Source organism: Somniosus microcephalus, unplaced genomic scaffold, assembly GCF_052327205.1.
Source record: "Somniosus microcephalus isolate GS21.2 unplaced genomic scaffold, FLI_Smic_1.0 unresolved_chr2, whole genome shotgun sequence".
Classification (NCBI taxonomy): domain Eukaryota; kingdom Metazoa; phylum Chordata; class Chondrichthyes; order Squaliformes; family Somniosidae; genus Somniosus; species Somniosus microcephalus.
In genome coordinates, this window is record NW_028225180.1 from 53,851,375 (window position 1) to 53,874,966 (window position 23,592).

The window sequence follows — 23,592 nt, forward strand, 5'->3', positions numbered from 1 at the left end:
CAGTGACTATTGGGGTACCGCAGGGATCGGTGCTAGGACCCCAGCTATTCACAATATATATTAATGATCCGGATGAGGGAACTAGATGTAATATCTCCAAGTTTGCAGACGACAGAAAGCTGGGTGGGCATGTGTGTTTTGAGGAGGTTGCAGAGAAACTCCAGTATGATTTGGGCAGGTTGGGTGATTGGGCAGAAGCATGGCAGATGCAGCAAAATCTGGATAAATGCGAGGTTATCCACTTTGGTGGCAAAAACCTGAAGACAGATGATTATTATCTGAACGGCAATAGATTGGGAAAAGGGGAAGTGCAATGAGACCTAGGTGTCCTTGTGCACCAGTCGCTGAAGGTAAGCATGCAGGTGCAGCAGGCGGTTAAGAAGGCAAATGGTATGTTGGCCTTCATAGCGAGAGGCTTCGAGTACAGGAGCAAGGATGTCTTGCTGCAGTTATACAGGTTCTTGGGGAGACCACATCTTGAGTATTGTGTGCAGTTTTGGTGCCTTACCTGAGGAAGGATGTTCTTGCCATGGAGTGAGTGCAGCGAAGATTCACCAGACTGATACCTGGGATGGCAGGAATGACGTATGAAGAGAGATTGGGTCGATTAGGCTTATATTCGCTGGAGTTTAGAAGAATGAGAGGGGATCTCATTGAAACTTATAAAATTCTAACAGGACTAGACGGACTAGGTGCAAGAAGGATGTTCCCAATGGCGGGGAAGTCCAGAACCAGAGGTCACAGTCTAAGGATAAGGAGTAAGCCATTTTTGACTGAGATGAGGAGGAATTTCTTCACCCAGACAGTGGTGAACCTATGGAATTCTCTACCACGGAAGGCAGTTGTGGTCAATTCATTAAATATATTCAAGAAGGTGTGAGATATATTTCTTAAGACTAAAGGGATCAAGGGATATGGGGAAAAAGCAGGGACAGCCTACTGAATTTGGATGATCAGCCATGATCTCATTAAATGGCGGAACAGGTTCGAGGGTCCGAATGGCCTACTCCTGCTCCTATCTTCTATGTTTCTATGCGGACTCTGCAGTTGCCGATCTGCTCAATTGCAACCTCAGCTCCATCTGTGATGGCCTTGTCCTCAGTATATCCCTTACTCTCCCCACCCTAGTTGATCCCCTAGTGCGGTCACCTTCTCTGCTCCCTTTAAACGTTTATTATGAACAAGTGGTTGAGCCATTCATTGTCAGGTGTGGCTGGACCACATGAATTAATACCGTGTCCTATTCTCTTCTGGCAAAATTCCTCTCTACTCCAGGATCATCCTGGAATGCAAAGAAAACCCTGGCTTCTCTTCACTACCTATCAGCTTCGCAAACCCATCTGAACTGCCACCTACACCCTCACCTCAAACAAGTGCGAGGAGTTCATAGACTGCTTTGTCACTAAGATTGAGACCTACAGTTCAGCTGCCTCTGCAGCTGTCCATCTTTCCCCTAGTCCACTGGGAAAGTCATCTGCTCACGTTCACCACACAAGCACTGAACTCGTCCCAATTAAAGACATTACTCTCTCTCACCCGCCTTTCTCCATGGGCCGGGCCTCATTTCTGCTCCTTTATGCCCAAGGGACGCAGATTTGAACATATGGTGGACAACTGGTTTAACCAGGATCATCCTGAAATGCAAAGCTAACCCCCGGCTTCTTTCCCTACTGCAAACCGTCTTATTTAAACACTTTTACCGTCTCCTCCACCCTCATGTCCAACAACAACTGCGAGGAGCACATGGACATCTTTGTCTCTAAGATTGGGACCATCCGATCAGCTGACTCTACCACATCCCTCCCTTCCCCTTGCCTTCAGAGCCAAACGTCCTCTAAGGTTCGCCCCTGCGCCTAGCTCCGAACTCGCATCTTTCTCTCTGATCTCCTCATATGATATCTCCAAGCTCATCTTGTCCATGAGAATCACCTCCTGCTCCCTCTACCATATTCCCACTAAACTGCTGACCAGCCAACTTCCCTTCCTGGCTCCCATGTTCGCTGACATTGTTAAAGTTTCTCTCTCCTCGGGTACTTTTTTTTTAGATTCGTTCATGGGATGTGGGCGTCGCTTGCAACGACAGGATTTATTGCCCATCCCTAATTGCCCTTGAGAAGGTGGTGGTGAGACGCCTTCTTGAACTGCTGCAGTCCCTGTGGTTGAAAGTACTCCCACAGTGCTGTTAGGGAGGGAGTTTCAGGCTTTTCACCCAGCGATGATGAAGGAACGGCCAAGTTAGGATGGTGTGTGACTTGGAGGGGAACTTGGAGGTGGTGGTGTTCCCATGCACCTGCTGTCTTTGTCCTTCTAAGTAGTACAGGTCGGGGGTTTGGTAGGTGCTGCCGAACAAGCCTTGGCGAGTTGCTGCAGTGCATCTTATAGATGGTACACACTGCAGCCACGGTATGCCGGTGCTGGGGGGAGTGAACGTTTAAAGTGGTGCATGGGGTGCCAATCAAGCGAGTAGCTTTGTCCTGGATGGTGTCGAGCTTCTTGACTGTTGTTGGAGCTGCACTCATCCAGTCAATTCGAGAGTATTCCATCACACTACTTACTTGTGCCTTGTAGATGGTGGAAAGTTTTGGGTAGTCAGGAGGTGAGACACTCATCGCAGAATTCACAGCCTCTGAACTGCTCTTGTTGCCACAGTATTTATGTGCCTGGTCCAGTGAAGTTTCTGGTCAATGGTGACCCCCAGCATGTTGATGGTTGGGGATTCGGCGATGGTAATGCCGTTGAATGTCAAAGGGCAGTGGTTAGACTCTCTCTTGTTGAAGATAGTAATTGCCTAGCACGAATGTTACCTGCCACTTATCAGCTCAAGCTTGAATGTCGTCCAGGTCTTGCTGCATGTGGGCATTGAATGCATCATTATCTGAGGAGTTGGGAATGGCATTGGATACTGCAGTCATCAGCGAACAATCCCACTCCTGATCTTATGATGGAAAGAAGGTCATTGATGAAAGAGCTGAAGATGATTGGGTGTAGGACACTGCCCTGAGGAACTACTGCAGCGATGTCCTGGGGCTGTGATGATTGACGTTCAATCACCACAACCGTCTTTCTTTGTGCTAGATATGAATCCAGCCAATGGAATGTTTTCCCACTGATTCCCATTGACTTCAGTTTTACTAGGGCTCCTTGATGCCACACTCGGTCAAATGCTGCCTTGATGTCAAGGGAAGTCACTTTATCCTCACCTCTGGAATTCAGCTCTTTTGTCCATACTTAGACCAAGGCTGTTATGAGCTCTGGAGCCAAGTGGTCCTTGTGGAACCCAAACTGGGCCATCGGTAAGCAGGTTATTGGTGAGTAAGTGCCGCTTGATAGCACTGTCGACGACACCTTCCATCACTTTGCTGATGATTGAGAGTAGAATGATGGGGCGGTAACTGGCCTGGTACGATTTTTCCTGTTTTTTGTGGACAGGACATAGCTGAGCCATTTTCCACATTGTCGGTTAGATGCCAGTGTTGTAGCTGTACTGGAACAGCTTAGCAAGAAGTGTGGCTAGTTCTGGAGCACAAGTCTCCAATATGACAGCCGGGATGTTGTCGGGCCCTTAGGTTTTGCTGTAACTCATATGCTCTGCCGTTTCTTGATATCGCGTTGAGTGAATCGAGTTGCTGAATTGCAAATGCTTCAGCCTTGTCTTTGCAGTCTCTCTGGGCTCCACCATCATTGAGGATGGGGATACTCAAGGACCCTCCTCCCATTAGTTGTTTAATGGTCTACCACCAGTCGCAACTGGATGTGGCAGGACTCCAGAGCTTTGAACTGATCCGTTGATTGTGGGATCGCTTAGCTTTGTCTATTGCATGCTGCTTCCGCCTTTTAGCATTTGTGTTGCAGCTTCCCCAAGTTGGCACCTCATTTTTAGCTATGCCTGATGCTGCTCCTGGCATGCTCTTATTGAACCAGGATTGGTCCCCTGGAATGATGGTGATGGTAGAGTGAGGGGTATGCTGGGCCATGAGATTACAGATTGTGTTGGAATACAATTCTACTGCTGATTGCTTACTGCGCCTCATGGATGCCTAGTTTTGAGCGGTGAGATCTGTTCTGAATCTATCCCATTTAGCACGGTGGTAGTTCCACACAACACAGCTTATATAGTCAGAGAATCATGTCAGATGTTTACAGGTAACCTTTCCAACTGCCATTTATCACACCTCGGCAGAGAGATAATCACAGCAGTCAAAGGTGTGAATGGTGTCCAAACAGGTCCGACGGGCCACAGCGAAAAATCGCATAGACCTCCTCAGAAGACAAACACGGGACACAACCAACAGAGTACCCTTCGTCGTCCAGTACTTCCCCGGAGCGGAGAATCTACACCATGTTCTTCGCAGCCTTCAACATGTCATCGATGACGACGAACACCTCACTAAGGCCATTCCCACGCCTCCACTACTCGCTTTCAAACAGCCGCCTAACCTCAAACATACCATCGTTCGCAGCAAATTACCCAGCTTTCAGGAGAACAGCGACCACGACACCACACAACCCTGCCACAGCAACCTCTGCAAGACATGCCAGATCATCAACACAGATACCATCATCACACATGAGGACACCACCCACCAGGTACATGGTACATACTCATGTGACTCAGCCAACGTTGTCTACCTCATACGTTGCAGGAAAGGATGCCCCGGAGCATGGTACATCGGCGAGACCATGCAGACACTGCGACAACAGATGAACGGACACCGCGCAACAATCACCAGGCAGGAGTGTTCCCTCCCAGTCGGGGAACACTTCAGCAGTCAAGGACATTCAGCCTCCGATCTTCGGGTAAGCATTCTCCAAGGTGGCCTTCGAGACACACGACAACGCAAAATCGTCGAGCATAAACTGATAGCCAAGTTCCGCACCCATGAGGACGGCCTTAACCGAGGTCTTGGGTTCATGTCATGCTACATGTAACCCCACCTGATGCAGGGTCATCCAGACTCGAGTCGACATTGGCTTGTTCTCTCGACACAGATGCGGCCGGACCTGCTGTGATTTCCAGCCAAAAAAAAAATGTTTTTTTCTGTTTTTTTGTTTTTCATACAGACCCCAGCATCTGCAATATTTGACCCCTTGTGACCCCACCTCATTGTTCTTTGACGTAATGTTTCCCTGACTGACCTGTTTGGACACCATTCACACCTTTGACTGCTGTGATTATCTCTCTGCCGAGGTGTGATAAATGGCAGTTGGAAAGGTTACCTGTAAACATCTGACATGATTCTCTGACTGTATAAACTGTGTCTTTATGCAATTCTCCACTTCACCTGAAGAAGGGGCAGTGCTCCGAAAGCTTGTGACTTCAAATAAAGCTGTTGGACTATAACCTGGTGTCGTGTGACTTCTTACATTCCCCGATAAGCCATCCCACCCCCAACAATATCCAAAGCGGTATATCTGTTTGAGAGGGAGATGGCCACAGGGGACCCCTGCACTAAGGGGGATGGCCACAGGGGACCCCTATACTAAGGGGGATGGCCACAGGGGACCCATGCACTACCTGCCTGCGCCTACTACTCTGCCTGGCGGTCACCCATTCCCTTCCTGCCTGTGCAGCCTTTACCTGCGGTGTGACCAACGCCCTAAACGTGCTATCCATGATTTCCTCAGCCTCACGAGTGCTCCAGTATGTATCCATTTGCAGCTCCAGCGCCGCAATGCGGTCTGCCAGTAGCTGCAGCTGGATACACTTCCCGCACACATGGTCTTCTGGGACAAAAGAAGTGTCCCTGATTTCCCACATAGTGCAGGAGGAGCATACCACGGGGCCGAGCTGTGCTGCCATCACTTACCCTTTTAATTAAGTTAAATTAAATTAAATCAAATCAATACCAACAACTACACTACAATGAAATGATATATACAGGGCCCTTGTTTACTAGCACTCCCTGCTACACAACGGAGAACTTAGCAACTATAAACCACAAAATTAAGACCTTTCAAACCTTATGAACTATTAACCATAGTGAATGGAGGACCAAAGCTAAATATTTGGGAATCTTAAAGTGCCTTCGCACGTTACTTGGGAAGGGTTTATTCCAGGGGTGAAAACCACAGGAAGTGTGATTGGAAGGAGAGGCGATGTGAACGGTGAGGGAAAGAAGGAAGTGAGCAGAGGTGACCTAATCTGTGATTGAGATGAGCGGAATAGAGAGGCCACGTCAGATGGAAAGCACGAGGGGTTGGTCATTAATAGGAAGATTTTATATGCAGGGAAATTATATTGGACAGGAGGACAAATAATTCAGAGGAGATCCAGTTACTTTAAAAACAAACTCACACACTCTGTTACTTACTCCAGTTTCTGTATTTTACAGTCCGGAATCCTCAGAGCCGCAGACAGCAGTTTCACTCCTGAATCTCCCAGTGTATTATTACCCAGGTTCAGAACCATCAGTGAGCGGTTTGTACTGAGAGCAGAGGCGAGATTCCTGGCACAAGAATCTGTGAGATCGTTGTTTTGCAGACTAGGGATCAGAAAGAGATAAATAATGGAAATCAAGGTAAAACACAGTGTGGTTACAATTGGGCATGGGCAGGGATTCAGAATAGGCAGTATGGCATCAGTCTCTGGTTATACACTCCTCCTGATTTTAAGTTCCATCGACTTCAATAGATCTAAATTTTGGTCATGCGCTTAATGGTCGGCAATTGTGATTTTGCTTGATTTGCACGCCTGCCCACTTTCAATGTCACCACCACTGCTTATTATTAATGCCATTACTAATACTCTGCTTAATTTACAGCGTCTATTATTATTACTGTTAAAAAATAATAAGTTACATTGTTTATTAATGAAATTATTGGAGATACTACCGAAAATAGCTTTAATACCACTCTTCATACTTATACAGTACAGTTTATTAATAACTGATACTAATAATGTACAGTATTTATTAACACTATTACTGACAATAAATAATGTACTGTGTTTATTAATAACACTATTAATGATACTAATATACAGTGTTAGACATCCAGTTATTACAAACAATCTCTCAGCCTGGTACTTACTCCAGTGTCTGTATTTTACAGTGCGGGTTCCTCAGAGCCACAGACACTAGTTTCGCTTCTGAATCTCCCAGATTATTACTCCGCAGACTAAACACAGGCAGAGAGTGGGAAACAAACTGAGTCAAACCTCGGATCTGATGCAAATTTTGTCTCTCCGTTATTAGAGGAAACATGGAAGCAATATCAGGAAATCAATGCAGAGATTGTATTGTCTCAAAATTATCTCAATGGGGGTAATTTGAACTTTTGTCACTACTGTGTAACGGACGGCATTGGATCCACCTACCGCCCATTATACACCTTGCCCATTTTCCTTTCAGTTGATCTCAACAGAAAATAAAATTGTGAGTGGTGTAAACTGGCTAGCAATTCACTATCACTGATTTCGCGCTACTGGTGAAGGACAATTCAAACTTCTCCGTATGTATTAAATGAAGTGCTGTCTGTGTGAAGCCTTTAAATGTCCCTCAGTCCGGTCTCATTCCCCAATGATGAGAATTGCCCTCCTGGAGCTCAGTGACCGGCCCCGTCATGTATGCGGAAACTTGTCTCATTTCTGCTGCTCCTTATATCCCGGTGTTTATGGCAACGGGGCGATTTTCCCCGAATTAAATGATACAGAGGTGATACAGAGGTGATTTCCCTGTACTTTAATACTCTGTGCATTATATTAATCTACATAATATCTTGGTGAGTTATATTGTGAAACGAGTTAAATACCAGTGCAGATAAAAATCGTTAAAAGATATATTATTAACTCGTTTGGCGTATTTATTTTCTGCTGCCATTATTAATCCATATAATGTAATTTTCTGTTCTAATTTCATGGTTAAATTATTCCAGACCCCGATAAGTATTGCAACATCCCTGATTGATGGCAAGGCTCCATTCCCATTTCCCACCTTGGAATTGTACCCTCGTTCTGTGGTTCCTTTGTAATTTTTTTATGAATCTGCTTCTCTAAAGTTGAACCACAAGCTGGTGTTCTGTTCAACAACAGAAATAACAGCTACAGTAACAAATGAACAGTTACCTCAACACCCGGCATTTGTGCAGTACGGGTCCAAGCCGCTGGAGTCCTTCACACTGAATGCAGCAGTCCTGTAGATCGAGGTGTTTTATTGTATCACAGAGTCCAATGATATGAGACAGGACTGCACAGTCAATCGGGGTTAGTCCCAATAAATTTAATGTAAGTTTTTCCACAGATCCCACTGTTTTCCGAGCCAGTGCTTTATTCTGAGACTCAAACAGGTAGTGGAATGTGTTCAGGAGTTACATTTTATCAATTTCACTCTCTGTGTTTCCAATCTGTCCTTCAACCTTCTCCTTCACCCAGTCAATCACTCGGCAGGTGGTTTGATGAAGAAGTGGACCCAGAAACTCCTCCAGGGGTCGAGCTGCCTGTGGGGAGGAGAGACCAGCAACAAAACGGGGAAATATCTCAAATCGCCCATCTTCCTTGCTGTGGGATTCTCTGAGGAGTTTCAGGATGTCGCCGGGATCTGGAATCAGGAATTGTGCGAGTGCAGCTACAAACTCTTGGATGGTGAGGTGCGGGAATCTTATACTCCACGCTCTGGGCAGAATCATCTCTCTCCAAAAGTTCCATCATGAACATAGACAGGAACTGGGTAGGTTGCAGATTGTACTTGATCAAATCTCCATGTCTAAACACAATCTTCTCGCAGACTGCTGTGAATGCCATCTCACCAAGCTTCAGTAACACATCACGGAGGCTATCAATCTTTCGGCCATGGTTTTCCAGAATGTTGTAAATATAGTAGGAATATAGTTGGGTGATGGCCTTGGGACCTCGCTGCAGATTCCTGTCTCTTTGTGTAAAGAAGGGACCCAGTGCCAGACCAAGGATCCAGCAGTTTGAAGGGTTGTAGCGCATGGTGTACAGGATCGCGTTCTCCTCCACATGCTTGAAAACAACTGTTGCCATCGTCTTCTCTTCAAAAAACTTGTTGAAATATTCCTTCCGTTCTTCACCAACAAATCCCAGGGTTTCAGCCCAGACACTGATCTCAGCCTTTTCCAATAACTGTATTGCAGTGGGGTGGCTGGTCACCAGCACTGAACATCCTGTGAGCAGCTTGTGCTGTATTAAACTGCAAACAATGTCAGACACTTCACAGCATTCTCCTGGATCTGTGCACCTGTAATCATCCACTGTATTTCTCTGATTATAAGCAAAATCGATCCTGTCCTTGAATTCATCCAAACCATCGAATATAAACAGCAATCCCCCTGGGTTCTTCCAGAGCTCTCCCAGAACATTCCCAAAGTAAGCATAGAAATTGAGTATCAGATTCCTCAGGTTTATTCTACAGTTAATAGCGTTCAAATCCCGGAATTTAAAGCAGAAAACAAATTGAAAGTTTGGGTATATTTTCCCAGTGGCCCAGTCATGAACAATCTTTTGTACCATTGTTGTTTTTCCAATCCCCGCGACTCCGCTCACTGCTGCTGAATTCCCAGAATTGGATTTTCTCCAGGAAAAACTGCTCTGGAACAATTGATCAGTTCGGAATTTTTCCAGCTCTCTCTGGAGATTTTTCTCTCTCCACTTTTCATGGTCTCGGCCTCTTGCCAGCAGTTCCTGTTCGACAAGTGTCCGATCTCGAACAGTAGAAATGACCGTTAGCTCAGCGTATCGATCAACCAGCTGGGAAATCTTAACCTTCTCCTTTATTAGGATAGTGTTCACTCTCAGTGTTCCACTTTGTACCTGGAGAGTTTCCTTGTGTTTCTGTTGAACATCTTCAATTAGAATAGACAGAAAGTGGTTCTTAATGTTAGTTGTATTAAAATAAAACAACTTCTCAATAACATTTTACTAGTCAGTGAAATGTTGCGAGATTCCTGGGATGGCAGGACTGTCATATGAGGAGAGATTGGTTCGACTAGGCCGGTATTCACTACAGTTTAGAAGAATGAGAGGGGATCTCATTGAAACGTATAAAATTCTGACAGGGCTGGACAGACTGGATGCTGTGAGGATGTTTCCCCTGGCTGGGGGGTCTAGAACAAAGGGTCAGTCTCAGGACCCTGGGCAGGTTATCTGGGGTAGTGTGGGCACTGGGAGAGGGACAGACTGTGAATGTACAGAAGTTACGCTGTGTTATCTTTTTCACCGATGGGTAATAGAGCGGGAGACAAGTTACCAGGGAGAACACTCAGGGGCAGTGTAATTTGAGAGAAGAGACAATTGGTTGTGTTTCTGTGGATACACTGAGAGATGGGGCAGGTGGGTTCATCTCTAACAGGGAGAGACTTGTTTGGACCAAAGTGGCCTTTTGTTTCCCTAGATATCCTCCTCTTGTGAATCAGAAAATGCAAATAACTTTTCCAGTGATTTTACACTCACATTATTTACTTCATATAACAGTCTCTTCACATAACCGATTAGAATCAGAAATAGAACTACCGCCCAATTCACTCAGTGTTACATTGGGAAAGAAAAGATTGAGTGTTCATTTGAACTGCTACAATAATTAAACTCCATCATTTAATTTGGATATGGGTTTCCTACAATAAGTATTGAAAATTACAAATATATTTCTGATAATCAGTAAATTGGGATTCAAATTCCTCCTGAATGAAAGGACATTTGAGCAGTACAACAAGCTTCTCTGTGTCTAGATTGTCTGTTTCATTGCCAGTGGTAATCTGTCCAATCAATTTCTAATCATGCATAACATGGTCAATCCCTCATTTTCCTCCTCGGTTAATGTATGAGTGTGTGAACATCTGAACATCTTCTCAGATTGGATCGAGCACAGTTGGACAGGTCATGACGTGATGTACAATGAAAATATTTCACTGTTTCCCATTTCTCAAATATTTTTCTGACAATTTATGCTGGAATTGAAGCCCACGTGCACAGTAACTTGCACATCAGGCTCAAGGTCCTTTGATTCAGTGTGTCAGAATTCTGCCAGGTGAGTATGGGGTTTCACAGTAGATCAGGATCCTGCCAGGTGTGTATGGGGTTTCACAGTGTATCTGGATCTTGCCAGGTGTGTGTGGGGTTTCACATTGTATCAGGATGCTGCCAGGTGTGTAGGGGGTTTCACAGTATATCAGGATCCTGCCAGGTGTGTATGGGGTGTCACAGTGTATCAGGATGCTGCCAGGTGTGTATGGGGTTTCACAGTGTAACAGGATCCTGCCAGGTGTGTATGGGGTTTCACAGTAGATCAGGATTCTGCCAGGTGTGTATGGGGTTTCCCAGTGTATCAGGATCCTGCCAGGTGTCTATGGGGTTTCACAGTGTATCAGGATGCTGCCAGGTGTGTATGGGGTTTCACAGTAGATCAGGATCCTGCCAGGTGTGAATGGGGTTTCACAGTAGATCATGATGCTGCCAGTTGTGTATGGGGTTTCACAGTGTATCAGGATGCTGCCAGGTGTGTATGGGGTTTCACAGTGTATCAGGATGCTGCCAGGTGTGTATGGGTTTTCACAGTGTATCAGGATCCTGCCAGGTGTGTATGGGGTTTCACAGTGTATCAGGATCCTGCCAGGTGTGTATGGGGTTTCACAGTGCATCAGGATCCTGCCAGGTATGTATGGGGTTTCACTGTGTATCAGGATCATGCCAGGTGTGTATGGGATTTCACAGTAGATCAGGATCCTGCCAGGTGTGTATGGGGCTTTACAATCTGCATCTCGATTAACTGGAGTAATATAAATCTGTAAATTTACAAATAATTCAGAACACAGAAGATTTGAAGATTTAAAAATCTAAATAAACATTTATTCTTTTTCCCCAGCCTTTGAATTTTTGATTCCCAGTTTCTGACAAACTCTTAACAAACAGCAACAGTCAAACATTATTATTCTCAGAAGTGAAATAAATGGTTTGAAATCGCCATGTCATCACTAACCTTCCAGTTGACTGGGTACTTGGATAAACCTCATGCGATGTTCATGTAAACAAATGGATCAGAACCTGTTTAAATCAATGACCGTTCATGAAATCAGATCTGTGTAATATTATAGTAAAATCTGCAAAGTTTGAACCTGAATTTGAATTCAGCGTCTGAGTTTACCATGCCAAGTTCCTGCATTTCTTTCAGTATTTTGTCCAGCTTTGGCACCCCATGGCGCATTTTTAAAAAGGATTCCCAAATCACCCTTCGGGCCCGGGAGCCTTTCTCCATCACCAGATTTAGGAGAAGTTTGGAACTGTCCGCCCGGTTTCCCTTCTCCGCGAGCTCAGTGACTTTCTGTAAAGTATAATAATTAATATATTGAGGAGCAGAGTGAAAGACAAACACTGAGAATGAGAAGGAAAGGATCAGCTCAGTGATGGGATCACCCAGTTGTTTTGAGCACAGAAGGTAATCACTGGGCCGGGTACTGATCCATTCTGAACAGGGGCTGAATATTCCGTAAACATCTTGAATTAAGGCAATGATGGGAAATCAATATGATGTAACTAGAACAAGAAGGATGAGGTATTAATGGTTTGAGTGACGCTCGATGAAAGTGCTAAGTTTAAAGGAGTAGCTGAAGGAGGAGAGGCGGTGGGCTTTAAGGGTTGAACTACAGAGCATGGGGCCTTATGCAACAAAATGTTCGGCCAACACTGGTGAAGGCAGGAGGATGTGCCACAGTTAGAGGAACAGGTAATTCTAGAGTTGTGGGACTGCTGTGGGCCTGCAGGAGATTACAGAGATAGGGAAGGGGGAGGCCATGAGGGGATTTGAACAGGAGACTGAGAATTTTCAATTGGAGGCATTCGCGGGCCAGGATCCACAATAGGTGCGTGAGTGATAGCTGAGTGGGCACTGGGCGGGACAGCTTACAGGCAGCAGAGTTTTGGATGAGCTGAAGTTTACAGTGGGCGGAGAAGGGGAGGCCGGCCAAGGCAGAATTGGTATAATCGAGTTTAATGGGGACAAAGTAACGGATGATGGCTTCAGCAGCAGATGGGCTGAGAGGGGTGGAGACGGCCAATGTTATGGAGGTGTAATTAGGATGTATTTCTCACGGAGAGGATATGGAGTTCGAAGCTCAGTTCGAGAGCAAATAGGACGCCGAGTTTGAGAACCGTCAGGTTAAGCCTCAGAGAGTGGCCGGGGAGGGGGATGAAATTAAGTATCGAGACAGTGGTCGTGGTGGGGGTGGATTACAATGCTTCAATCTTCCCAATGTTTAACTGGAGGAAAATTCAAACTAAATAAATGACAGAATATTTTTAATAGATCCAAAACAGTGAAATAATATATAAATATGCAACTCAATATTTCAGCCCCAGCCTTGCTCTCAGTACCCAAAATAAAGTAGAAATCCATTCATTAAAGTTAGCAGACAGGAAATTACAGACTGAATTAGTTCAATTTCCTGATCTTCTGCCCTGGGGAGTGACGTTCCACACCAAGAGCTCAGGCGCAGAACATGTAACTCTATTCTGCACGATGTGGATAGAAATAATAATTCACTCACACAACTACTGTGGAAGTAAATCGACAATTGTTATACTGGATGATTCTGTTGTTGCGTGGATAAAAGGAAAGATAGAATATGGGGAATGAACAGAAGATTGGGATTAGACTCGGTGGGATATTACGATAATGGGTAGTGAGCAGGAGGTTGGGATGAGACTAAGTGGGATATTAACGGTATTGGGTAGTGAGCAGGAGGTTGGGATTAGACTAGGTGGGATATTAACGGTAATGGGTAATGAGCAGGAGGTTGGGATTAGACTAGGTGAGATATTAACGGTAATGGGTAGTGAGCAGGTGGTTGGGATTAGACTAGCTGGGATATTAACGGTAATGGATAGTGAGCAGGAGGTTGGGATTAGACTAGGTGGGATATTAACGGTAATGGGTAGTGAGCAGGAGGCTGTGATTAGACTAGGTGGGATATTAACGGTAAGGGGTAGTGAGCAGGTTAGGATTAGACCAGGTGGGATATTATCGGTACTGGATAGGGAGCAGGAGGTTGGGATTAGACTAGGTGGGATATTAACGGTAAGGGGTAGTGAGCAGAAGGTTACGATTAGACCAGGTGGGATATTAACGGGAATCTGTAGTGAGCAGGAGGTTGGGATTAGACTAGTTGGGATATTAACGGTAATGGATAGTGAGCAGGAGGTTGGGAATAGACTAGGTTGGATATTAACGGTAAGGGATATTGAGCAGGAGGTTGGGAATAGACCAGGTGGGATATTAACAGTAAGGGGTAGTGAGCAGGAGGTTGGGAATAGACGAGGTGGGATATTAACGGTAAGATGTAGTGAGCAGGAGGTTAGGCTTAGACCAGGTGGGATATTAACGGGAATCTGTAGCGAGCAGAAGATTGGGATTAGGTTCGTTTGCCTAGATTTTCAACTTGACGGCTGCTACCTGATGGACCGTCCTTTACACACCCTGCCCGATTATCATTTGCATTTAGTTCTATTCCATTGAAGGCAACTGGCAGAATATAGGCTGCTTGCTGTAATTTCCTGAAGTGCTCTCCTGGGGTGTGACACTCCACCACAGGTTCTATCGCCCGTATTGTGTCTCCGCCAAAATTGAAATTGACTCCGTGAAGTATGGGGGAGAAAATAAAGCTTGCACGGCATCAGTCTTTCAATCCTCACAGTTTTGGGCTTAGTTTCCCGATTTGGGTCTCACGCATTTTAATATTTTTGTTCCTGTTCTTCAAATGCCTCTCATTCACTCTGCAGAGGAGTTTTGTCATCTCTCAGTTCCTTAATTTTCTTTAAGTAATTCTCAGTTCAGTCAACTCATGACCTTCCATTTAATCCCTGTCTGTTGCCTCTGGTATCTCCGTTTCCCAGTCCCACTAAAACTTTTCCCTTTTTTTTCAGTCCACACAAGAGTTATACCTGAACCGTTCGCCTGTCCTTTGTACAGATACTGTCGGATCCGCTGGGTATTTTCCCCTCTTCGCATCATTGTTTCAGATTCACAATATTTTCAGTTTTATCCATTTCTTTCCTATTGGGCCTGTTTCATTTCAGTAACACCCTAAGTTCTGATTTCCTATCAGTTCTGTGATGTTTAAATAATCCAAACTCATTCCGTGTCCCTCCCACTTACCCGATGTTCTTGTCCACTGAAATGCCTCATATGTTAACAACAAGCTGACACCGTCCACCCCTCCTCCAATCGCCTGTTCCAGTCTGTCCCGGTAGAATTTTGTCAACTGAAACAGCTAGTAATCGTCGTACTTTGTCAACAACTCAGTGATTGTAGAGTTCGGATCTGTGAACACAAATGGAGAAAACAAAACACATTATCCACTTTCAACCCAGCGACTACATTTCTTCTTATACCAAACGGCTGAAGCCTCCTGTGAGCCATATCATCCATCACCTTCTGATAACCCATATACACCGCATGTACGACATTCCTTTGACCTGTATAGTCACATCTCAACAAATCTGTATCTTAATGTGTTTCAAGATTGGGTTCATTACTGGCAAATGATGTTTAAGTTGGACAAGTGGAGTGTTGTGTGTGTGGGCAGGGCGAATGCTCAACATTCATACACCCTTCAGGGAGAAACATTAAAGAAAGTGGAGAAAGAAAGATCTGTGCAATCTAGTGTATACATGTCTAAAAGTACATGAGCAATGAAGTGAAAGCTCGAGCAATTAGGGTATTGGTTGCATTCATATGACAATTGTGTATAAGATGAGGAATAGTATTTTTTCCTTGTGCAAGACCATTGTCAGGTTCACTTGGAATACTATGCCCAGTTTGGGTCTCCTCACATGGTGGGCAATATTGTGGCTTTGGAAAGGGTGCAGAGGAGGGCCACTAGACTTTAAACCCAGTCTAAAGCTTCTTAGTTATCAAGATAGACTAAAAGAGTTGGATCTCTACACATTAGAGAAGTTTATCACCGTCCTATTCCTGTGCTCCACCTGCCTCTCACTCTCGCCCCACTCGCGGTGGCCTCCTGCTCCCTGGTACCACACTGTTCCTCAGGAAGACCCTCCTCTGAGTCACTGTCTCTATCCACCTTACAGTCCCCAATACCAGGTATCTATTGGACAGTTCCAGTACTCAGGAGCTCCCTCCATCTGTGAATGTGGTGTTCCTCTAGATGGTCACTCACTTCACTCTTTGTACTCCGCCTCTGCCCTGTTCCCTCTTCCTGTGTGAGCTGCAGGTTCATGCATGACATCTGCACCCATTCTCAGGACAGAAATTATATTTAAAGAATTTTGTGAACATGCCTGTGTCCATTCTCATTCTTTTTGAAGTTGTTGGATCTCCTCCTCTGTTTGGACCTTCAGCCATGGTGGTGACATGCGTTCCCAGGCTCTGATGCCCTGTAATAAATATAATACTAATAGGAGGGTTAGACTGAAATACTAAAATGAATAGGAGAACATTGCCTTGTTAAACATGATATCAATCCCTCCTCCCCATCAGTACAACAGCTGTTATCTCCGGGATCGAGCATTTCCCAAGAGTTACGATGAACTCTCCACATCAGGTGTGACACAGACAGCTGCCCAGTGAAATCCAGTGAGTCCCGCTGATCTTCACAACCCAGTTCCAGACGGAATCCCGTCGGCCGAGACTCCGCACTGGGAGCGCCCTGTGTGAGAATATTCTGCAGGGAAATAACGAGCGGGGGGATCATTGATGAATTGAATGATCCACCGCTCAGTTTTACGCAGTCTGGTGGTATTGGATTATTTTTATTCACAGATGTGTTGAATGTTTTTGATTGTGTTTTGACATTAAATTCCGGTACATTTTGAATAAGATATCTATCTACATAAACAATGTACAGCTGGGTGTGATCCCTCTGGTCTCCATGGGCAGTGACATTGTTCGTGGGTTCATGTTCTCTCCCCCCCATCTCTCTCTTCTCCCACAGTCTCTTTCGCTCTCTCTCTCTCTTCCCCATCTCTCTCTTCTCCCCCCAGTCTCTCTCTCTCTCTCCCCCCCAGTCTCTCTCTCTCTCGTTCCCCCCAGCCTCTCTCTCTCTCGCTCCCCCAGTCTCTCTCTCTCTCACTCCCCCCAGCCTCTCTCTCTCTCTCCCCACAGTCTCTCACTCTCTCTTCCCCCCAGTCTCTCTCTCTCTCTCTCTCTCCCCCAGTCTCTCTCTCTCTCCCCCCCAGTTTCTCTCTCTCCCCGTCCCCCGTCTCTCTCTTCTCCCCCCAGTCTCTCTCTCTCTCTCTTCCAACAAGGCACAGGGGCAGACTTTACACCGGCACCGCCGGGCACTCCAGCTAGTAAAATATAATCCGGCAGTAAAGATAAAATGTATTTAAAATGTTTTCCATATCCACCATTTCAACTGGAAACAGGAGAGAAACCCGAGGTTAAATCATTAGCAGTTCGATATTGACTCCATTACCGTGCAGGGCGTGTCTTGTCGAGGGTTAAGTTTCCTGGATTGGGAATATTGGGGAATCGGGAATTCTTTCAACTGTAAATATTTACAACTATACACAGTCCTGATCATTGAGTAAAGATTGATATTCAGGATCCTAAATCTGCCGGTTAAAGATGTTCCAATCTAATGTGTGCTGGGGTATGAGTCCTGGAGTACAGACACACACCAGCCAGCGGTGGGGCCTCGCACACAGTGGGCGGCTCCTGGGTAAACCGGGGGCAGTGAACACGGAAATTCCCCATAATCCGCCCCCTGTGTGTGAGGCCCCGCTCGGGGAGAGAACTTAAGAATATTCCCCAAAAACTGTCAGGCCAGTTACACCAAAAATAAATGTAGAGCCAGTTTAATGGGGATTAAAGTGAGAGACTCTCCTCCCCTTTAAACTAGGAGCACAGGGACATTTGTAACTTGTAACGGGACAGAATAAACTCCCTTTGTTACATTACATCCTGGGGGACGGATTTTACAGCAGCAGTTAGCACCATTTCACAATATAACTCACCCCGAGTTATTATACATAAGGTAATGCACAGAGTATAAACTACAGGGAATCACCGCTTTATCATAAAATTTGGGGAAAATCACCCCTTTCCCACAAATGCCGGGAGTTAAGGAGCCTCAGAAATGAGATTTTTCCCCAAACATGACGAGGCCGGTCACTGAGCTCCAGGAGGATATTTCTGATCATCAGGGACTGAGACCGGACTGAGGGACATTTAAAGGCTTCACACACAAAGCGCTGTATTTAATAAATACGTTTACTGACGGTCCCTGAATATATGGGGTGTTGGACAGATTGAGATACATTCCCAATGACAAGAAAACTGGGTAATTAATTTCCTGAAGTATTTTCAGTGGTTGCTGTAATACCTGAAAGAGATAAATATATCAGATCCGGGGTTTGAATCTGTTTGTTTCTCCCTCTCTGTTTGTGCTTAGACTGGGATATAATAAACTGGGAGATTCAGGAGTGAAACATCTGTCTGCGGCTCTTAGGAACCCGGACTGTAAAATACAGGAACTGGAGTAAGTACCAGACTGTGTGAGATTTTGTTTATAATAACTGGATGTCCAACACTGTACATTATTAATAGTATCAGCAATAGTTTTATTAATAAACACTGGAGATCAACTCTGATTCCTGTTATTTCTCTCTCTGATACCAGGCAGTATAATAATGGTCTCACATCTTCTGGCACCAGGAAGCTTGCCTCCGCTCTCATTACAAATCGGTCCCTGACGGTCCTGAACATGAATAATAATAAACTGGGAGATTCAGGAGTGAAACTACTGTCTGCAACTCTGAGGAATCCGGAATGTAAAATACAGAAACTGTGGTAAGTACCAGACTGTATGAGACTGTTGATAATAAATGGATGCATAACACTAAACATTACCATTTGTATCAGTAACAGTGCTTTAATAAACACTGTACATTATTATTAGTATCTGTAATAGTGTTATTAACAAACATTGGGGATTTACTCTGATTCCTGTTATTTCTCTCTCTCTCTCTCTTTCCCCAGGCTGGGTGATGTCGGTCTCACAGCTTCTTGTATCAAGGATCTCGCCTCCAATCTCACTACAAACCAGTCACTGAAGGATCTGTACCTGGGTAGAAATACACTGGCAGATTCAAGAGTGAAACTACTGTCTGCGGCTCTGAGTAACCCGGACTGTAAAATACAGAAACTGGAGTAAGTACCAGACTGTGTGAGATTGTGTTTATTATAACTGGATGTCTGACTCTGTACATTATTATTAGTATCAGTAACAGTGTTATTAATAAACACTGGGGAATTGCTCTGATTCCTGTTATTTCTCTCTCTGATCCCAGGCTGTTTGATGTCGGTCTCACAGATTCTTGTGCCGAGGATCTCGCCTCCGCTCTCAGTACAAACCGCTCACTGACGTTTCTGTCCCTGGCATCAAACTGCTTCACAGACCGATCTGTCCCCGCTCTCTGCCGCCTCATCCTGAACTGCAGGAGTCTGGAGCAGATCTGGTGAGTGTTTGTGTTAAAGTTTAATGTAATAAATAAAATATCAAAGGCATTGAGTCACTTTTATGAGTAATATTTGACTGTAATTATTGTTGAAGTATTAACCCCAGTCTCCCTGTTATTTACACTGTTGTTCAATCTGTTTATATCCTGTTTAATATTTAATTTGTTACAGGCTGAGGGAGAATCAGTTCAGTTCAAATGGAAAGAGACACCTGGAGTCGCTGCGAGAAACCAGACCCAGACTGAGTGTGATTGTGTGAACATTTCAATTGATGACCATCACTGATGTCATTCTATGACCATTTTGGAACGATTTTCTGCCCCTCCCCTTTAAGCAGCCCCTTTAAGGTTTACCAGCTCGAGCTGAGTGCTTCATTTCCCGTTGTGAGGTCAGAGCCCCAGCCACAGGGTCAGGAGACTCAGCCGCCTGGCCCCACAGCACTGCTTCTGCAGGATACCCAGGGCTGAATGTTCCCCAATGGGGCACTGGGGAAATGAACCGACAGGAAGGGTCCAGGGTGGGGCTCAGTCTGGGCTGCAGTGGGACACAGGCAATTGCACTCAGTATTCCTGGGTGTCTCGCCCAGTGAGGAGTCGGACTCTGTAACAAGTGTCCCTGTGTACAGTGTGTGTCTCTGCCAGTGAGGAGTCGCACTTTGTAACAAGTGTCCCTGTGTACAGTGTGTGTCTCTGCACATCCTCGATTTTCATTGCTGCACATTGGCGCCATGACTTCAGCTGCCAAGGCCCTAAACTCTGGAATCATCTCCCTAAACCTCTTCACAGCTCTATCTCTCTTCCCTCTTCCTTTAGATGCTTCTTAAACCTATCCTCTTTCATAGAGCTTTGGCCCATTTCTCCAAAAATCTCTACATGGCTTAGTGTCAAGTTTTGTCTGATAATTGCTTTGTGTCATTTCATTACAGTAAAGCCGCTATATAAATACCAGTTATTGTTGTTGTCCCCGTGTTGTGTTAATAAACCTCCACCACTTACTTCAGGTCACGCCTGGTCTCCTCTTTATTTTCATAAAATCTGGCTTCATTGTTTTAATATGTTGAATAAATGTTCCTCAAATATACATCCCACCTTCTCCAAACGACACTGTAGACGCGACCTTTTGGTCTACTGAAGCGGGTGGTCTTACCCGGGAGGCTGGATATACAATTTACACAAGATGGTGAGACTGAGTGTCAGCAAAAGAGCACAGCTCGGACTCTAAAAATGGCGCCCCACAGGCAATGGTAAATGGCCGCCATGCACCTGTCGCAAAATGGTCAACATCACCCTGCAGCAAAATGGCCCCCATCAATCGGCAACAAATCACAGAATCATACAGCCCATTCGGCCCATCCTGCCTGTGCCGGCTCTTTGAAAGAGCGATCCAATTAGTCACTCTCTCTCCTCGTAGCCCTGCAAACTGTGTCTTTACAAGTATACAAGTACAATCTGCCTCCACCACCCTTTCAGACAGTGCATTGCAGATCAGAACAACTCGCTGCAGAAACAATCCTCTGCTCTTGTTCTTTTGCCAATTATTTTAAACCTGTGTCCTTTGGTTACCCTGCCTCCTGCCCCAGAAATAGTTTCTCCTTATTTACTCTATCAAAACCCCTCAAATGGCCTCCGTGTTCCATCAAAGTTGTCGCATCACTCCGAAACACAAGTTTTATTTTGATATGTCCATCCACCGGTTCATGTTTATGACTTTAATTTCCTCTCAGCCCCTGTTCATCACGCACTGAGTTAACATGCTTTTGTAATGTTGCAGGCCGGGCTACTTTAGCCCCAAGCTTTAAACTTTTTTAAAACACAAGGGCCACAATCGAACATGAACTTGTTCACCCGAGGTAACAAAACCAGGGCCCAGAGAGGAAATTAAACCCCAGGTAATAAATGGACAGAACTCAGTGTGGCCCCTTTGGCTACAAACTGTGGAGGAGGTCTCTGTCAGTCCCTGCTGGAGGAGTTCTGGGTCAGTCCCTGCTGGAGGAGGCCTCGGTCCGTCGCCTCTGGAGGAGGTCTCAGTCAGTCCCCTCTGGAGGAGTCCTCGGTCAGTCCCAGGGAGGAGGTAAAAGGGCATGTGTTGCATTTCCTGTGCTTGCACGGGAAGGTGCTGGGCTGAAGTATTAAAATTGGAGAGAATATGACCCGGAGAAGCCTCCAGAATTATACAGATCTAGTTGGAACCAGTTGAATGTCAGTTGACAACATGTACAGAGCTAACTAACCGCAATTTGCTTGTATTGCAGAAGTAGAATAGAATGTTCGGTAAAAGGGGAACTTGTGAGTCTGTGAAACTGCAGCAGCAACGGAACAAGAAAGCCTGTGCAGTAATGCACACTATAGGGCTATAAAGTGCTAACGCTGGCAAGTCTTGATATATATATATCATGTGCTAATCAGAACCCAAGAGAAGGCGAGTTTGCATAATGAATATGAGTTAGTAATGTTGCTAAGGTTAAAGGGAAAATATTGAGCAATGTAGAATTATAAGAGACGTCATTAGCCTACAGTTCCGGATAAGGAAGGAATGTATTGTAATCTGATTGGATGAAATGTACTGTAATCTGATTGGATGAAATGTATTGTAATCTGATTGGATTCTCGTAGAGGGATGGCAGCCATGACTATGTACTAATATGTGTGTTTTATACTGCCTCGGCGGAGTCGGATTCAGACAGCGATCTGAAAGGTTCTCCCCAGGCCTGCGAGAAAAGACCATTTTGAACCATAACTCAGAGACTGTTATCTTTTCCTGGGATGGTGTGAGCGTTGACCTTGTATATCACTTGGTCCGCAAATCACTTACAACACGGGCGAATGGGTCTGTGTATTGAGGGTGATAGGAGAGTGGTCCAGGTTGTTACGGAGGAAGCAGCTCCCTTTGGAATGTTGAAAGTGAGGGGAGGCGAAGATGTGTTTGGTGGTGGGATCACGCTGGAGGTGGCTGAAATGGCGGAGGATGATCCATTGCATGTGAAGGCTGGTGGGGTGAAGGTGAGGGCAATGGGAACCCTATCGTGGTTCTGGGAGGGAGGAGAAGGGGTGAGAGCAAAAGTGCGGGAAATGGAACGGACACGGTCGAGGGCCACGTAAACAACGGTAGAGTGGAACCCTCGGTTGAAGAAAAAGGAAGACATGTTGGAAGCACAAGTATTGAAGGAGGCATCATCAGAACAGATGCGGTGGAGATGGAGAAATAGGAGAATGGAATAGAGTCCTTATAGGAAGCAGGGTGGGGGGAAGTGTGTGAGGCAGTGCGCTTATAGTGGATGTTTGTCGACAGCCTATCCACAGAAATGGAGACAGAAGTCGAAGAAGGGAAATTGGAAGCAAAGTGAATGACATTTTCTAGTTCAGGGTGGAAGGAGCAAACGATACCAATAGAGTGCTCAATGTACCAGAGAAAAAGGTGAGGGATGGGACCTGAGTATGACTGGCACAATGAATGTTTCACATATCCCGCGAAAAGTCTGGCATTTCTAGGGCCCATGCGGGTTCCCAAAGCAACACCTTTAATTTGGAGGAAGTGAGTGGAATCAAAGGAGAAGTTGTTCAATGTGAGATCAAGTTCAGCCAGGCGGAGCAGGGTTGGTGGATGGGGATTGGCTAGGCCTCTGTTCAAGGAAGAAGTGGAGCGCCCTCAGGCTATCCTGGTGGTGGATGGAGGTGTAGAGGGATTGTACGTCCATATTAAAAAGGAGGCGGTTGGGCCAGGAAATTGGAAAATGTGAAAGTGGTTGAAGGTGTCAGAAAATTCATGAATGTAGGTGGAAGAGATTGGACAAGGGGAGAAAAATAGAGTCGAGATAGGAAGAAATCAGCTCGGTGGGACAAGAGCAGGCTTGAATGATGGGTCTAGCAGGTTCGTCTTATTGTGGATCTTGTGATGGAGTTAGAAGTAGGCTGTCCGGGATTGGGGGACTATGAGGTTGACAGCCATGGATTGAAAATCACCAGAGGAGATGAGCTCAGTGACAATCTTGGAAACAATGGCTTGATGTTTGGTACTGGGTCATGGTCCAGGGGGATGGAGGAGGAGGAGGGGCAGAGTTGGCATTCAGCCTCAGCATGGTAGCGGTCAGTTCGCCAAACAACAACAGCACCACCCTTGTCAGCAGGTTCAATGACAATGTTAGGGTTGGATCTGAGAGAACAGAATGCTG

General features: G+C 45.4%; 1 protein-coding gene and 1 pseudogene across 1 annotated transcript; one reads left to right on the top strand and one right to left on the bottom strand.

The window, feature by feature from the left end:
- Positions 1-6,652: 6,652 nt before the first annotated feature.
- Positions 6,653-16,307, bottom strand: LOC147092646 (NACHT, LRR and PYD domains-containing protein 3-like; annotated as a pseudogene).
- A 2,283-nt stretch (positions 16,308-18,590) lies between these two features.
- LOC147092647 (NACHT, LRR and PYD domains-containing protein 3-like) lies at positions 18,591-20,417 on the top strand. The gene is made up of 4 exons (XM_085975971.1): positions 18,591-18,755; positions 18,945-19,115; positions 19,256-19,423; positions 19,596-20,417. The coding sequence occupies exons 1-4, from the start codon at positions 18,670-18,672 to the stop codon at positions 19,681-19,683; spliced, it is 513 nt and encodes a 170-aa protein (XP_085832097.1). The 5' UTR covers positions 18,591-18,669; the 3' UTR covers positions 19,684-20,417.
- Positions 20,418-23,592: the final 3,175 nt, after the last annotated feature.

What these genes read in the sequence shown, in the direction of transcription:
- LOC147092647 (XM_085975971.1), top strand. Translation starts at nt 18,670, where the DNA reads ATGAATAATAATAAACTGGGAGATTCAGGAGTGAAACTACTGTCTGCA. An exon ending in TGTAAAATACAGAAACTGTG is followed by an intron (nt 18,756 to 18,944) that starts GTAAGTACCAGA and finishes CTCTTTCCCCAG; the next exon opens with GCTGGGTGATGTCGGTCTCA. An exon ending in TGTAAAATACAGAAACTGGA is followed by an intron (nt 19,116 to 19,255) that starts GTAAGTACCAGA and finishes CTCTGATCCCAG; the next exon opens with GCTGTTTGATGTCGGTCTCA.